We start from the raw sequence: 17,667 nt of genomic DNA, 5'->3' as shown, positions 1-17,667 counted from the left end.
CTCTCTTTCTTTCTCTCTCTCGGAGGACCTGAGCCCTAGGACCGTGCCCCAGGACTACCTGACATGATGGCTCCTTGCTGTCCCCAGTCCACCTGACTGTGCTGCTGCTCCAGTTTCAACTGTTCTGCCTTATTATTATTTGACCATGCTGGTCATTTATGAACATTTGAACATCTTGGTCATTTTCTGTTATAATCTCTACCCGGCACAGCCAGAAGAGGACTGGCCACCCCACATAGCCCGGTTCCTCTCTAGGTTTCTTCCTAGGTTTTGGCCTTTCTAGGGAGTTTTTCCTAGCCACCGTGCTTTTACACCTGCATTGTTTGCTGTTTGGGGTTTTAGGCTGGGTTTCTGTACAGCACTTTGAGATATCAGCTGATGTACGAAGGGCTATATAAATAAATTTGATTTGATTTTGATTTGATTTGAAATCCATATTTCCATCCTCATCACCTGCGTTCTCTCATCATTCATTTGGTCAGCGACATCAATGAGTTCTGCTGATTTGTCATCCAACTTAGTCATTGTGTTCATTAACTAATCGTCTTTGGTCTGCAGCATTTGGAGTAGAACATTGTTACTTTGAGTAACGTTCAACAAAACTGCCTGCATGTTATCAAATTGCGCGCTCCTGTTTGTAGATAACTCCACAGATTGATCTAGTTTGCAGTGGACTACATCGTATTTAGTTTTGGCTAAATCTAGTTGTTCCTGTAGACAATGATTTTGTTGAAGAGTTTGTGCTCGTTCATCGTCATGAGTATTTTCAATTACTTTTAATTTTCCCGATTTCAAACGCAGTTCCTTGGCAAGCAGAATGTTTTAATTTCCTGCTTTTGTCAGTAGTTGCTTGGTTCTCTCCACCTGTCCCTTCATGTCAGCCATGTCTTGCACATGCTTCAGTTGTGCATTGCATTGTATTGTACCGATGCCAATCTTTGATGGCGATACATAAGGGCTGAAGTGGATAGAACCGTTGCAAAGCCTGCGTTCGATGGTTGATTTTGGAGGGCGTTCACAATTTCTGCTGTTTTTCCACTAATGGCATAGTTAGGGTTGGTATCACTGCTGAGGTCAGAAATCAATCCTTTTATGGGTGGAGGTTCACTAATTAACGGAGGAGTGGGGACCACCCCCTCTGATAGCTTGCACATTATTTGAAAAAATTTCATTTCTTTCTCTTAAGTTTGGGTTGGGAATTCGTTGGAAGCTGCAAAGACAATTTTAATCTATTTATAGATGTTAATAAATCATCAGTACTGTATCAGTAATGTGGGAGTTGGAGGTGAATTAATTTGCAAAAGAAAATTGACTTGATTAATCAATGATAATGATTAATGATTAATCATACCTGTATAGGCAACTGAACTTTAATTAACCTAAGAAGTTGGTTCATCTAAGTTAATATGGGAAAGTTTAAAATGTCTCCTTTAATTGGAAGAACCTGAAAATGTATGTTCGACAATTTAACTTATTAAATTGAATGAGACGATGATGTCCAATCAATTGAGATTGTCTGGATTATCATAAGTGTAACCAGTAGAGCAAATGTTGGTACATTCACCACTAGGTTCACTTCTACCTAACGCCAAAGCCACATGGGATTTCCGTGAAGGCGGTACTTCCTTCAGTACTGGGTAGTCCCGAATAAGCTTTGCAAAAGCAAATTTGACTGATTAATCAAAATGAAAGATAAATCAAACCTATATAGGCTATTTGGGATTTACACTTTAATGAACCTGAGAGAGTAGCTGTATCAAGGTTAATGTGGAAGAGTTTAAATGGTCTCATTTGTAGAAACCAATCCATTTGGAAATGATTTAAAATGTCCATTTGAAGAAGTTAAGCAATTTTAATTTCTTAGTTAAATTGAATGAGACCGATATCCAATCAGTGTAGATTGTCTGGATATCAGAAGAGTAACCACTTGTTAGCACTGTAGGACAACGGTGACCCTCAATGGAATATATATATTTGAATCGATTCTGTTACACCAGGGATCACTTATCCCTGAGGGCTGAAACCACATGGGATTCCCGCGAAGGGGGGACTTTCATCAATACTGGTCAGTAATGTAGGAGTTGGCTTAATGCTTGCAAACACAAATGTAATTGATTAATCAGTGTTAATGATAAATCAAGCCTGTATAGGCTATTTGGGTATTCAACTTGAATTAACCTGACAGCATTGTTGATCGAGGTTAATGTAGAAACCAATCACTTTGGATATTATCTAAAAGATCCACCTGAAAATATTTGTTAGGCAATTTTAACTTTAGTTAAAATTGAATGAGACATATCCAAACAGTTTAAAGTCAGTACCCCATTTCAATACACGTGAGCATATGGTCGATATCACATAGAAATAATTATTTAAAAATAAATATTACTGGTGATTCATCACCACCAGGAGTCAGTGATTGCAAAAAGATGAAATCAAACAGAAATACAGAGGGCGAGATTTCCGTCGCCCAAGACGGAGGAATTTCAACATGAAACAGGAAAAACAAAATGGCTGCCCAACTTGTTAGTTCTAGCATCTCGTGCAAGCGAGTCCTACTTTGTACACATTCAAGCATAACATAGGATCCCCTTAAACAAGGGAACGGTTTTACTAGAAACGTCTTACATTCAACCCTTTCTCAGCGATTTTCTTTGCTAGCCCTAAGTTACCGGAACTCGCAGTAATTCTAGGATAAAGATACACCTGTGCCCTACCCACACTACTGAAAACGCAGGGGACCGAGAATTATTGCTTAGTCTGCTAATATGTCCTCAAAATTCAATCGGCTGCCTCTTTGTCCTCGCTCGAGAAATAAATAATGACCGAGTCTACCCGGTTCTGAAACACGAGAGACAGTAACATGTCTATTTGTCAAATTTCTATATAGCTTTATCATTATCCAAGTACTAGAAATTGAATCACTACTTTACAACTCATAAGCCACCCGGACTTCATTAGATACACGACACCGGGACAACTATGGGCAACACACACACCAAACGGCTCTATTAGTATCTAACACAGTCTGTTTGTACAGTGATCTGTTTGCACAGTTTATATATATATATACTTAATGCGCCATCTAATGTAAATGTACACTCAGTCATGAAGAGGGCACGATACGTGCATACAAACACACAATAACATATGCACTATACACACGTACACATGGATTTTGTGTTGTAGAAATGTGGTAGTAGTTTAGGGGCCTGAGGGTACACACTTAATACGTTGTGAAATCTGTTAATGTATTGTCATGTTTTAGCAGCAGCTAATAGGGATCAATAATAAATACAAACAGTCCCCTCACCCTATCACCAACCACAATCGCCTGTCCAATCCCCCTCCAGCAGAGGTGGGACTCAAGCTCCTTCACCACCTTTAAATACCCCCACCAGTCACTAATCAGTGTGCCAGACCTCACTGTTTCAGTTTGCAAGTGTTCTGTTACAAGACACTTTTTCTCTTGTAAACCTTCCCTTTGTGTATTTTGGATGTTTATGACCAAGTTTGTTTTTATTTCTTCTTTTATATTACCAATTGAAGAACATTTACTTCATGCTTTTCTTTTACTCATGTTTAAACCTGTAGCCTAAGGTTTTTTAAATGTAATATTATTGAGATTCATGAGTATATTTGTGGATCTGCACTTGATTTATATGAAATCACTAACATGTATGTTTTTGTTTCCTAGTTAACCATCAATCCTTACATCCTCAACCTTGTCATCATTATCTTCAACAATTAAACTGAAATAATAAACCAGATAATTGCCACTTGAACTGCTAACCACCATCTGTGTTTGAATGGTCACTCCACCACAATAGCCTTAACTCAAACCAACAGCAACACCAAGATAGTATTTTTACCACAACCCTGATCAGTTTTCACATGCTGTAAAAGTTCAGTATTACCAGATTCCCCCCTCCCAACCACATTTCAACATAGTTGGTTCATAACCATAACTGGGATAAATCCATTTGGACTCCCCTCCAACTGCCAATTACTAGTGGAGGGGTCAAGCCTGAGCTTTGACTTCTCACACATGCTGACCTCTGAGGTCAACTACTAAGGAAATTACCTCATAACAGTATTTTCGGCAGTTAATTGCAACTACAAAACATTATTTATAAGAATATATTATTATGGTTTTTGAACGCTTTGTTTACAAGCATGAAAGCTGCACTTGCAGTTTATGGTTGACGCAGCGTTTCATAACGAGTTGATAACGAGTTGATAACAAGTGAATGCATCCAACTGGTATTTAAGCCTTCACAACTGGTAATTGCCACCTTCTCACTTGCTTATAAATGGAGCATTAGACATCTAGGAGGTTGGGCAGGGAAAGCGCCAATCGCGAGTCTCTATTCCAAGTGGGCGTGTTTTTACGCGGAAAGAGGACACTGTTTTGTTTGAAAGCTTGCGGTAGGCCAGAATCAGCAGCGTTGAGACGACAGCGTAGAAATAACTCGTCTGAGTCCCTCGTCCTGGCTCTTATCTGTCCATTCGCCGACGCTTGTTATACCCCACATCCCACTTTGGGATGGACGAAACGAGCCCCCTCGTCTCCCCTCTCCAGGACTCCATGGATTACAACTATTGCCAGAGCGAAGCCACCAATCCGAGAACGCCGGGTTCTGTTGTGCGAGTGTCGGCTGGGAGCCCGGGACGCAGCCGTGAAAGACAGCCGCTTCTGGACCGGGACAGAGGGAATTCTCCGCGGGATCCACACAGGAATGAGTTTCCGGACGACCCGGAGTTTAGGGAGATCGTGAGGAAAGCAGAACAAGCCATAGAAGAAGAAATATTTCCAGAGAGGATCTGCCAAGGATCCAGTGGTAGCTACTTCGTCAAAGACTCTCAAGGGGTGAGACAGACAAGCTTCTATGGTCTTTCTTTCTAGAGGGGCAGAGGGAGAGATGTAAAAACACACAGTCCGATAAACAGGGAGGGAGACGAATAGGGAGAGGATGCCATCTCTCATGTTTGAAAGTGTCCTTTGTTTTCAAGTAAATCATATAATTCAGTTTCATGCAGCAACAACATCACATGATTTTGCTTACTGTCTGTCTGCTCTGGCAACCTGCTGTTGCTGATTTTAGCCCTGACTGTGCAGTGATGTCATCATGTTCTGTATAGAGTTCCAGCATGTATCTGCAGTGTTGATTTTTGAGTTGAGGTGAGCATTTTTCACATTGTGGCTTGTTTCTAGCCATGGTAGACCTTGCCGTATAGTAGATATGTGTGTGTGTGTGTGTGTGTGTGTGTGTGTGTGTGTGTGTGTGTGTGTGTGTGTGTATATATATATATACACACACAAGTGTTCCCATGTTTTATGAGCTGAAATGTACAATTTTCTCAAATGTTGTGACCAAATATGTTTACATCTGTTAGTGAGCATTTCTCCTTTGCCAAGATAATCCATCCACCTGACAGGTGTGGCATATCAAGAAGCTGATTCAACAGCATGGACATTACACCGGTGCACAGTGTGCTGGGGACAATAATAGGCCACTTTAAACTGCAGTTTTGTCACACAACACAATGGCACACATGTCTCAAGTTTTGAGGGAGTGTGCAATCGACATGCTGACTGCAGTTATGTCCACCAGAGCTGTTTCCAGAATTTAATGTTAATTTCTCTACCATAAGCTGCCTCTAATGTGTCATTTTAGAGAATTTGGCAGTACGTCCATCTGGCCCCACAAACACAGACCACGTGTAACCACGCCATCCCAGGACCTCCACATCCAGCATCTTTACCTGCGGGATCGTCTGAGACCAGCCACCTGGACAGCTGATGGAACTGGCAGTGCACAATCAAAGAGTTTCTGCACAAACTGTCAGAAACAGTCTCGGGGAAGATCATCCGTGTGCTCGTCGTCCTCATCCGGGTCTTGACCTGACTGCAGTTCAACATCGTATCTGACTTCAGTGGGCAAATGCTCACCTTCGATGGCCACTGGCGAGCTTGAGAAGTGTGATCTTCACCGATGAATCCTGGTGTCAACTGTACTGGGCAGATGGCATATGCATGACGTTGTGTGGGCGAGTGGCTTCCTGATGTCAACGTTGTGAACAGTGTGCCCCGTGGTGGTGGGGTTATGATATGAGCAGGAATAAGCTACAGACAATTAACACAATTGCATTTTATTGATGGTAATTTGAATGCACAGAGATACCTTGATGAGATTCTGAGGCCCATTGTCGTGCCATTCATCACCTCATGTTTCAGCATGACAATGCAGAGCCCCATGTCACTGTACACAATTGCTGGGTCCTGAAAAAGTACCAGTTCTTTCATGGCCTGCATACTCACTAGGCATGTTACCCATAGAGCATGTTGATCCAGAGCATCCCAAACGTGTACTCCAGTGTGTTCCATTTCCCACCAATATCCAGCAACTTCACACAGCAATTGAAAAGGAGTGGGACAACAGCCTGATCAACTCTACGAGGAGATGTGTCGCGCTGCATGAGGCAAATGGTCACACCAGATACTGACTGGTTTCCTAATCCACTACCCTATCTTTTTTTTAAGGTATCTGTGACCAACCAATGCATATCTGTATTCCCAGTCATGTGAAATCCATAGATTAGGGCCTGATTAATGTATTTACATTGACTGATTTCTTCATATCAACTGGAACTGTAAAATCTTTGAAATGGTTTCTTGTTGCATTTTATAGTTTTGTTCAGTGTAGTTCAACCACGCTAGGCTGGGGGTGTGACAAGGTGGCATCTCAAAGCCCAGGGTCATTGGCAGTCAGGCTAGGAAAAACAAATCTGTGGGCTGCCAGCCCTGTATAATGCATAGAATAGAAAGAAGTTGCCCCCAGACACTGGTCTAAGGATGGAGACATTGTAAGATCCTAGACGTGCCTTTGGGCAACTTCTAACACAAGTGTGGTGCAAAGTGCACACAGGCCTAATCTCTGAGATTAGCTGTCACTATCAGTTCTCAGGCCTAAAACAATTGTAATTTGCTGCCATTCCTGTATCGAAAAGGTTGAGATCCCGTTATACAGCTTGTTAGTCCCTTTTTAAATGAAGCAGGCTGGGAGAGAATTGTACAGACATTCTATGCATTGTTCACATGTAAGTAAGATCAACCCTAGACCTGTCAGTCTTTTTTTGAACCCATAGAAAATCAATTTAGCTTACTCTGTGTGTTTGGGTACCATGTAGGCTACTATCTGTGTGAAGATGTCGTAACTCAGGAGAGGTCATGTATTAGCAATCTGAATGGCTAAAGGTAGAAGGCTCCATTTTCTCTCCAGAGGTATGCCTAGTATTAAGCATCCTCACACTCTCTGAAGATGGCCACTTCATTTCCATTTCCTAGCCTCTCTCTCTCTCTCTCTCTCTCTCTCTCCACATGCTCAATTAACACAGTTCTGTTACTCTCCTATGGACCAGTGAACTATTAAAGGCAACAGATATAACCTTCTATCCAGGCACTGTCTCAGCCAAGGTTACATAGGCTGCGTTCCAGGGTGTCTTTACTGCAGACATGGGACCAAACAATACCATGATTCTTTTGGGGGATTTTCACAAAATGTAATCCGAGGAAGGATTATTGACATTTGTATTTTACAGTATAATTGAGTAATCATTTGGAATATTTCTGACATTTTTGCCTTTATCCAGGCGTCCTTTAACATAATGTTTCCTCTGGGTAAAACCATTGGAATTCAATTACTTTTTGACAGCATTTTTTTTTATTTAGACAACTTTCCATACATGTTTTCCAATGGAAGAAGTAGTTAGAAAGTTACTGTTTGGGCCTGAATGCCAAAACATTAAAGTTGACCCATTTTGCATTCCCCACCATAGCATACTTATGGCCAGAGACATACTTTTGGCCACGTAGCGTATGTGGACACCCCTTCAAATGAGTAGATTTGGCTATTTCAGCCACACCCTTTGCTGACAGGTGTATACAATTGAACACACCGCCATGCAATCTCCATAGACAAACATTAGCAGTAGAATGGCCTTACTGAAGATCTGTGACTTTCAACGTGGCACCATCAAAGGATGCAACCTTTCCAACAAGTTTGTTCATCAAATGTGTAAAGCTTGTCGCCATTGTACTCTGGAGCAGTGGAAACGTGTTCTCTGGAGTGATGAATCACGCTTCACCATCTGGCAGTCAGACAGAGGAATTTGGGTTTGGTGAATGCTACCTGCCCGACTGCATAGTGCCAACTGTAAAGTTTGGTGGAGGAGGAATAATGGTCTGGGGATGTTTTTCATGGTTCGGGCCTGGCCCCTTAATTTCAGTGAAGGAAATTATTAACGCTACAGCATAAATTGATATTCTAGACAATTCCGTGCTTCCAACTTTGTGGCAACAGTTTGGAAGGCCCTTTCCTGTTTCAGCATGACAATGCCCTCGTGCACTGAGAGGTCCATAGAGAAATGATTTGTCGAAATTGTTGTGGAAGAAATTGACTGGCCTGCACAGAGCCTTGACTTCAACCCCATCGAACACCTTTGGGATGAATTGGAATGCCGACTGCGAGCCAGGGCTAATTGCCCAACAACAGTGCCCAACCTCACTGAAGCTCTTGTGGCTGAATGGATGCAAGTCCTCCCGGGGAAGGACTGCCCGTTCCATGATCTCGCCATCACGGTTGACAACTCCATTGTGTCCTCCTCCCAGAGCGCTAAGAACCTTGGCGTGATCCTGGACAACACCCTGTCGTTCTCAACTAACATCAAGGCGGTGGCCCGTTCCTGTAGGTTCATGCTCTACAACATCCGCAGAGTACGACCCTGCCTCACACAGGAAGCGGCGCAGGTCCTAATCCAGGCACTTGTCATCTCCCGTCTGGATTACTGCAACTCGCTGTTGGCTGGGCTCCCTGCCTGTGCCATTAAACCCCTACAACTCATCCAGAACTCCGCAGCCCGTCTAGTGTTCAACCTTCCCAAGTTCTGTCACGTCACCCCGCTCCTCCGCTCTCTCCACTGGCTTCCAGTTGAAGCTCGCATCCGCTACAAGACCATGGTGCTTGCCTACGGAGCTGTGAGGGGAACGGCACCTCAGTACCTCCAGGCTCTGATCAGGCCCTACACCCAAATAAGGGCACTGCGTTCATCCACCTCTGGCCTGCTCGCTTCCCTACCACTGAGGAAGTACAGTTCCCGCTCAGCCCAGTCAAAACTGTTCGCTGCTCTGGCTCCCCAATGGTGGAACAAACTCCCTCACGACGCCAGGACAGCGGAGTCAATCACCACCTTCCGGAGACACCTGAAACCCCACCTCTTTAAGGAATACCTAGGATAGGATAAAGTAATCCTTCTCACCCCCCTTAAAATATTTAGATGCACTATTGTAAAGTGGCTGTTCCACTGGATGTCATAAGGTGAATGCACCAATTTGTAAGTCGCTCTGGATAAGAGCGTCTGCTAAATGACTTAAATGTAAATGTAAAAGTCCCCGTAGCATTGTTCCAACATCCAGTGGAAAGCCATTCCAGAAGGGTGGAGACTGTTATTGCAGCAAAGGGGAGACCAACTCCGTATTAATGCCCATGATTTTAGGACGAGATGTTCGAACAGGTGTCCACATACTTTTGGCATGCACATACAACAGTGTTGTCAACAAAAGTTACTTTTGAAAAAAAAGTTTAAAATAACAATGTCATTTTTAAACCTTCAATGATCTAAAAACACGTAATGTTTCTTCCATATTCACATATGTTGTAGCTCGGACTCTATTTTACATCATCTGAGGTTTTTGTGTTGTGCCCGCCATCGGTTGAGACGGCATGCTACTGAAATGACACCAACCCTTTATTCAATCATAGAAATATAGATTTCATAGACTGGACCTACCCCTTCAGAAGACTGAAATTGAGCTAGTAAACCATTGACATAAAAAAAAAATGAATTAAACATGTTTACTTATAATTACTATCACAAAGATGACCGCCACCCTCTGTCGAATGTCAACTTAAATGGTCATGGAACGTTAACGGATTTGCGCTTTAACTCAGATTTGTTACTTTTTAAAATGTATGCCAAACAATAAACATTGATTCCCAAGTTTAACAAACCATACAAATATATGTACAAGGAATCTATTTGCCTAGACTGATTTTCGTATGAACTGTAATTCAGTCAAACTTTGAAATTGTTGCATTTATTTTTGTTCAGTATAGTAAATGGAAAGGTGGTAGGTGCCAGTATGAGCCGGGAGAAGTGACATTAACTGGAAAGAGGGAGGGGTTGTCCAGACTGTTTTCAGTCTTGCTTTGACCACCAGACAACAGAAATAGAAAACCCCATTATGAGCAGAACATAACAACATGCTTGTGGAAGGGAGGACTGTAGCAGGTGACCCAACTGTGATTTCCAAATCTGCCAAAACTCCAACTTCAATTATTTAATTCTCAGTTATGCTTTAAGATATGTATGTCAACGATCCTTCCTCCAAAGGACCATTCTATGAATTCAATCCTGTTCATGAGGAATCACCCATATGAAGTGGAGGCGAGACGGACTGACACTTTTTCGTGTTTGAGGTAGCTCTGCCTGCTGCTACACAAATCAGTGTCACCCTCGGCCCAAGAGGGAATTTAGTCTTTGTTTAACATCTCTGGAACCACAATGCCTTAACACTTATCCAGGTGTTGTGAGATCGGATCATCTGACACAGGCAGCGAGACTACATTTAAGACTACCTGGAACGTGCCCATGGACTAAAAAGCTAGCCACAGTCTCTGTACTTAGCCTCCTGTGCTTCTCCTTCCACAGTCAATCATGTGAGGAAACTTAAGTTAATCTGATTGACTTTAATGGGTTGCGAAACCATTCTCATTCCAGCTCGTTAGCCCCAGCCTGCAGGTTCTGAATCACCCTCTGATGGCAGATGTGTGATGTCACTTCCTCTGACATCACCACTCACATTTTAAGGACTGAGTCCTGGTTAGAAGAATGACATGGTAGACATTGCCTGTAGGCACAGATCAAGGGTCAGATTTTAATTCCTTCACTGTAAACTTAACCATTTAACCAAAATGCTACTAAAACCAAAACCAACATCTTAAGATCAGTGTCTGTTTGATACTCTGGGTCATGAGCAGGCCTCAGGTAATCAGTGAAGCACAGGCAATATTTTGATACCTAGGTTTCTATCAAGCAAATGCTTTGTTTATCATATGATCCTCCTGAGCAGTCTTTGTACGCAGTAACAGTGTGCCTGAACCAACATTAGATTGTCGTGAAGATTTGGGTTAATCTAAAAATAGTAGGTGAGTGAGCCACTGTGCTCTGTCCAGATTTGTACTGCTGTAAAACTGTAGTGTGGTTTCAGATGAGATTGTATTTTATTGTGCAAAAAAATGTAATTTTTCATAGCTATAGGATAATGTTAGGTGCGTTTCACACTCTCTCTCTCTCTCTCGCTACAAATAAAGAATATTCATTGCGTGTAACAAATACCAGTAATAATAATCTGTCTGTGTGTAGAAGGTCATTGGTGTGTTCAAGCCGAAGACTGAGGAGCCGTACGGTCAGCTGAACCCAAAGTGGACCAAGTGGCTCCAGAAGTTGTGTTGTCCCTGTTGCTTCGGACGGGACTGTCTGGTCCTGAACCAGGGCTATCTGTCTGAGGCCGGGGCCAGTCTGGTCGACCAAAAACTAGAGCTCAATATCGTGCCCCGGACCAAGGTAAGAAGGGTTACAGGCAGACAGAGCTGGGATGATAAACTGACAATTATCTTCACCGAACAAACCAACAATTTATCAATGATAACGCAGTCAAGTAGCCATGACTAGAGGAATGTAAAGTTTGAAATGAAGTATGCCTAAGTTTGCTCATATGGGTTATTGCTCACAGGACAATAATACCATTCAAAGTAGTAGGAATAGTTTTAAGGGTAATATAAACAAGTAACTGGTGCTTATTCATTTCATAAGTATCGTTCAATGTATCGTTATCTTGACAATTCAGGCAATTTATTGTGATATGGATTTTTGTCCATATCGCCCAGTTCTAACACACACACACACACACACACACACACACACACACACGGGTATGCACTGATAATTGACTGATTTCTCTGACTCTTATCTTATCTCTACCACCTCCCTCCCTCTCACCACCATCTCTTTCTCTCTCTCCCTTTTCTAGGTGGTGTACCTGGCCAGTGATACATTTAACTACAATGCTATAGACCGAGTCAAGTCTCGGGGAAAGAGGCTAGCTCTGGAGAAAGTTCCCAAAGTGGGACAGCGCTTCCACAGAATAGGCCTCCCTCCTAAGGTAGGTACAACTTCTGCCTAGGGTTCAGAACCTACAACTGGGTCCTGTTCATTAGGCATGAAACTGGAGAAAGCAGTCCGAAACAGTAAAGTATTACCTGAACATAAGAAACCCTCATTTAGTTTTCCATTGTACAATGTTTAGAAATGTTTTGCTACAGTGTTTTAATGAACACGACCCTGTGATAGGGTGATTTCTGTCTCTGCTTTAAAGTTTAGACAGCACTTCATGCCTCATGTAGTGTTGACTAATTCAACCAATCAACGGCTCAACGGCTAATTGAATCAGGTGTGTTAGTGCTGGATTAGGAAAAAAAAGCCTGCACCCTCCATGGGTCCCTAGGACCAGAGTTGAAGAACACTGCCCTGAAAGTAAATACTATTGTAACACTTAAACCCTGCAGGTGTAATAATTTAAAACTTCTTATAAGCATGTATGATCCTTTATAATGTCTTAGAATAATGCTTATACATAATACATTTCACACATGACTCAGGTGGGATCATTCCAGTTGTTTGTGGAGGGCTACAAAGACGCAGACTATTGGCTGAGACGTTTTGAGATGGAGCCTCTTCCAGAGAACACCAATCGGCAGCTGCAACTTCAGTTTGAGAGACTTGTGGTCCTCGATTACATAATCAGGAACACAGGTGTGTGTGCGTGCACAGAGGAACTGGTGGTTCTGTATTTCATCATCAGGAACACAGGCGTGTGTGTTTGTGGTGGGGAGGATGTATGACTGAATTAGATTTATTGTTGCTTAATGACGATGCTGTTGATGCTTGCAGATCGGGGGAACGACAACTGGCTGTTAAAATATGACTGTTCAATGGACACGGAAGGGAAACGGGTGAGTAGACGTATAAAACATTATTTAAACCTAAGAGACTTCAATCTGCCGCATTACTTTTATAGGAACCTCCATTTAAAATTAAAAAAATAAATGGTAAACTAGAATGTCACATTCATATCCTTATGTCTGTTTGTGTAGGACACAGACTGGGTGGTGGTAAAGGAGCCTATCATCAGACTGGCAGCCATAGACAACGGCTTGGCCTTCCCAATCAAACACCCTGACTCCTGGAGAGCCTGTGAGTCTCTCTCTCACTCTCTCACTCGCTCACTCTCTCTCACACACTCACACAGAAAACTACTTTATTCCTCCTCTGTGTAGATCCATTCTACTGGGTGTGGCTGTCCCAGGCTAAGGTTCCTTTCTCTCAGGAGATTAGGGACTTGGTTCTGCCCAAACTGGCTGACCCCAACTTCATCAAAGACCTGGAGGAAGACCTCTACGAACTCTTTAAGGTTAGCAGGGGGTTTAATTTGCCTGGTCACAGATCTGTTTGTGCAGTTCTACCAATTCCTATGGACAGCACAAACATACAGTGGGGCAAAAAAGTATTTAGTCAGCCACCAATTGTGCAAGTTCTCCCACTTAAAAAGATGAGGCCTGTAATTTTCATCATAGGTACACTTCAACTATGAGAGACAAAATGAGAGAAAAAAAAATCCAGAAAATCACATTGTAGGATTTTTAATGAATTTATTTGCAAATTATGGTGGAAAATAGGTATTTGGTCACCTACAAACAAGCAAGATTTCTGGCTCTCATAGACCTGTAACTTCTTCTTTAAGAGGCTCCTCTGTCCTCCACTCGTTACCTGTATTAATGGCACCTGTTTGAACTTGTTATCAGTATAAAAGACACCTGTCCTCAACCTCAAACAGTCACACTCCACTATGGCCAAGACCAAAGAGCTGTCAAAGGACACCAGAAACAAAATTGTAGACCTGCACCAGGCTGGGAAGACTGAATCTGCAATGGGTAAGCAGCTTGGTTTGAGGAAATCAACTGTGGGAGCAATTATTAGGAAATGGAAGACATACAAGACCACTGATAATCTCCCTCGATCTCGGGCTCCACACAAGATCTCACCCCGTGGGGTCAAAATGATCACAAGAACGGTGAGCAAAAATCCCAGAACCACACTGGGGGACCTAGTGAATGACCTGCAGAGAGCTGGGACCAAAGTAACAAAGCCTACCATCAGTAACACACTACGCCACCAGGGACTCAAATCCTGCAGTGCCAGACGTCTCCCCCCTGCTTAAGCCAGTACATGTCCAGGCCCGTCTGAAGTTTGCTAGAGAGCATTTGGATGATCCAGAAGAAGATTGGGAGAATGCCATATGGTCAGATGAAACCAAAATATAACTTTTTAGTAAAAACTGAACTCGTCGTGTTTGGGACAAAGAATGCTGAGTTGCATTCAAATAACACCATACCTACTGTGAAGCATGGGGGTGGAAACATCATGCTTTGGGGCTGTTTTTCTGCAAAGGGACCAGGACGACTGATCCGTGTAAAGGAAAGAATGAATGGTGCCATGTATCGTGAAATTTTGAGTGAAAACCTCCTTCCATCAGCAAGGGCATTGAAGATGAAATGTGGCTGGGTCTTTCAGCATGACAATGATCCCAAACACACCGCCTGGGCAATGAAGGAGTGGCTTCGTAAGAAGCATTTCAAGATCCTGGAGTGGCCTAGCCAGTCTCCAGATCTCAACCCCATAGAAAATCTTTGGAGGGAGTTGAAAGTCTGTGTTGCCCAGCAACAGCCCCAAAACATCACTGCTCTAGAGGAGATCTGCATGGAGGAATGGCCCAAAATACCAGCAGCAGTGTGTGAGAACCTTGTGAGGACTTACAGAAAACATTTGACCTCTGTCATTGCCAACAAAGGGTATATAACAAAGTATTGAGAAACTTTTGTTATTGACCAAATACTTACTTTCCACCATCATTTGCAAATAAATTCATTAAAAATCCTACAATGTGATTTTCTGGATTTTTTTCCTTCTCATTTTGTCTGTCATAGTTGAAGTGTATCTATGATGAAAATTACAGGCCTCATCTTTTTAATTGGGAGAACTTGCACAATTGGTGGCTGACTAAATACCTTTTTTGCCCCACTGTATCTGGGAACAAGTTTTTATTGATTTTTTTTATATGGCCTTTTAACGTCACAACAAAGTTATATTCTACTCTATTCTGTCATCCTCACAGCACTGAATGAATCATGCCAGCGTTATTGTTGTGTGTATCCTACAGAAGGATCCAGGTTTTGACAGAGGGCAGTTTCACAAACAGATAGCTGTGATGAGGGGACAGGTGAGTTGTTGGAGGAATACCTGGACAGTGTCAGCATTTGTCTTTATATTGTCAGACTGAGTGTGTGAAATTGTACGTGTGGGCATGCGTGTATGCTAAGTTGTGCTGAAGCTCTGTATGTTTCTGTCACCAGAACTTGATTATGTAAGTCTGTCTGTTTGTGTAAACCTATGCTGAAACTCTGTATGTCTCTACCACCAGATCCTGAACCTGAGCCAGGCCTTGAAGGAGAGTAGGACCCCGCTACACCTGGTTCAGATGCCCCCAGTCATAGTGGAGACAGCCAGAGCACCACAGAGAGCCAACAGTGAGTCCTACACACAGAGCTTCCAGAGCAGGAAACCCTTCTTTACCTGGTGGTAGAGGAGAGGAGGCCAAGTAGTAGAAGAAGAGGAAAGAGGGGGAGTGAAGGAGACTCGGGAGGGAGGAAGAATGAATATGGTAGGATCAGAGAGGAAGAGGGGGGGAGGAAGATGAGAAAGGGAGAATTGATAGGAGGAATGAACTAGATTGGGAGACTGAAGAGTAGAAACCAAGGCCAAGTAGAAGGGTATAAAAGGGGAGAAAGAGGAGAAGAGCTTCGTCCAAAAACCTCTGCCGTAGTCCTGTTTCATCAGCCTGTAAAGCTCTTCCCCTCTCCCCCTCCATAGCCAATAGGGAGCAAGGTATGTTTACACTTTCCCTGGAATCCTTCACATTCACAGTTGTGCTTTAACTACAGACATTCACCAGAAAGATGGGAAGGTGGAGAAAGAGAGATGGAGGATTTACATTGAGTAAAGAGATTAGTTTGTCTAGTGTCAATATTCAGAATTGGGGGGGAAGAAGAGAAGTATGGTATATTAAGACAGTTGGGTAGCCCTACACTGGTAGCTGGCTGAAATATGATTATAGAGACCAAAAACTGTGAAAGGCTCCAACTATAGTAGAGGTTCCCAATTGATGGTTCTATGGTAGCATTCTCCTTCAGTGACATAATGTACAAAATGTCAATATATGGTAGTCCAATCAAATCCATCCAAGTGCACAGAAAAAGTTTTTACCTAAGGCTAAACATTTCAGCCCCAACTCTTCATTTTCCTTACCAAGTTACAGATTTAGTCGCATCTCTTATGGAAGTACGGCATGACCATGGCTTGTAGCTAGCAAGCAGATAAGAAGTCAAGTGTCCTGTTATTTGGTTTGCAAAATTCCAGTAACTTTTCAGAAATCCTGGTTGGAGAATTATGGATTCCCTGCTTATGTCCTTCTGATTCCGGGATTCTTTCAACTTGAAAAACCTAAAGTTACAATAATTTTGCAACCCTGTGGTGTATGAATGCTGTGGTCAGACATTCAGCGTTTGTGGCCTTATTTTAATGAGTCTCTTTCTTTGATACAGAAGAACCTGACTGCAGTAGCCTGGTTGGACCAGACTGAACACTGCATTCACCATTGTCAACACTTCAGTGTTAAGTCTGGGTTAACCAGGCTGACTTTAGGGCCAGGTTATAGGTGGTACTCACGTTGTAGTCGATTAGGTTTGAACTGCAGACTGAACTGAGCCATGTTCATTAGGGTACATTGTAGCAGAAAAAAACAGAAATTAAAATAAGCCTTCTAAATTCACTCATTTTCTGGCACTTTTCTTCCATTTCATGCCTACTGAACATAACCCAGGCAACAGTACCTGTTGTGTTATTGGCATGTGATGGCAGTCCTGTGGCACCACCTAGGGGAGGACTGCAATGTAGTCGGTCTCAAACACGCACATTGCCTGTAATGCTTGTTTCCCTAAATCTCATTTTGTCTTTGTTATGTTGACATTTTTTGTATTAGTTTTTTAAAATTGATATTTCCTGCTGTAGCAACCAAACTGTTCTACTAATGTATTGTATTGACAATGCACTGTACACATTGTATGTAATGTATTACAGAATGAAATACATAAAGAATTGTACTATTGCATTATCAGGGTCTCTTGTACTTTTCTTGTCTCGTAGGCTGCATCCTGATTTTCTACCCTTCTCCCAAATTGTGCAAGTAGTATGCACTTGCACACTTCATCACATGGATTTAACAATGGTGGAAACTCAATCCACACCAATCATATGCTTTCAAATCCAAAGAGGGCGGAGAATTGGATGACAGACTTGGTTTTGTTTTTTTATTAAAACTTGAAAGGAATGTCGATCGTTAAAATGTTCTGCAAAATCCTTTCGATGTCCACA

At 42.5% G+C, this 17,667-nt stretch overlaps 1 protein-coding gene across 4 annotated transcripts; it reads left to right on the top strand.

Annotated features, from left to right (window-relative positions):
* Window positions 1–4,314: 4,314 nt before the first annotated feature.
* On the top strand, window positions 4,315–17,627 carry LOC124038387 (phosphatidylinositol 4-kinase type 2-alpha-like). Of its 4 annotated transcripts, XM_046354209.1 has the most exons (10): window positions 4,315–4,870; window positions 11,485–11,685; window positions 12,152–12,283; window positions 12,780–12,933; window positions 13,072–13,133; window positions 13,275–13,374; window positions 13,458–13,591; window positions 15,398–15,457; window positions 15,659–15,764; window positions 17,440–17,627. In XM_046354209.1, the coding sequence occupies exons 1-10, from the start codon at window positions 4,547–4,549 to the stop codon at window positions 17,481–17,483; spliced, it is 1,317 nt and encodes a 438-aa protein (XP_046210165.1). In that variant the 5' UTR covers window positions 4,315–4,546; the 3' UTR covers window positions 17,484–17,627. The 4 variants fall into 4 exon arrangements, with proteins under 4 accessions (XP_046210165.1, XP_046210164.1, XP_046210163.1 ...); XM_046354208.1 differs by lacking the exon at window positions 17,440–17,627 and having other exon boundaries at window positions 11,488–11,685; window positions 15,659–17,398; XM_046354207.1 differs by lacking the exon at window positions 17,440–17,627 and having other exon boundaries at window positions 15,659–17,398.
* The last annotated feature ends 40 nt before the right edge of the window (window positions 17,628–17,667 follow it).

The sequence above is a fragment of the Oncorhynchus gorbuscha genome, linkage group LG06 (assembly GCF_021184085.1).
Source record: "Oncorhynchus gorbuscha isolate QuinsamMale2020 ecotype Even-year linkage group LG06, OgorEven_v1.0, whole genome shotgun sequence".
Taxonomy (NCBI): Eukaryota; Metazoa; Chordata; class Actinopteri; order Salmoniformes; family Salmonidae; genus Oncorhynchus; species Oncorhynchus gorbuscha.
This window is presented reverse-complemented; position numbering and strand designations above follow the sequence as displayed.

Coding starts and splice junctions, on each gene's coding strand:
- LOC124038387 (XM_046354207.1), top strand. CDS start 4,547: ATGGACGAAACGAGCCCCCTCGTCTCCCCTCTCCAGGACTCCATGGAT. Junction 11,686..12,151: donor ATATCGTGCCCCGGACCAAG/GTAAGAAGGGTT, acceptor TCCCTTTTCTAG/GTGGTGTACCTGGCCAGTGA. Junction 13,375..13,457: donor CCCTGACTCCTGGAGAGCCT/GTGAGTCTCTCT, acceptor TCCTCTGTGTAG/ATCCATTCTACTGGGTGTGG.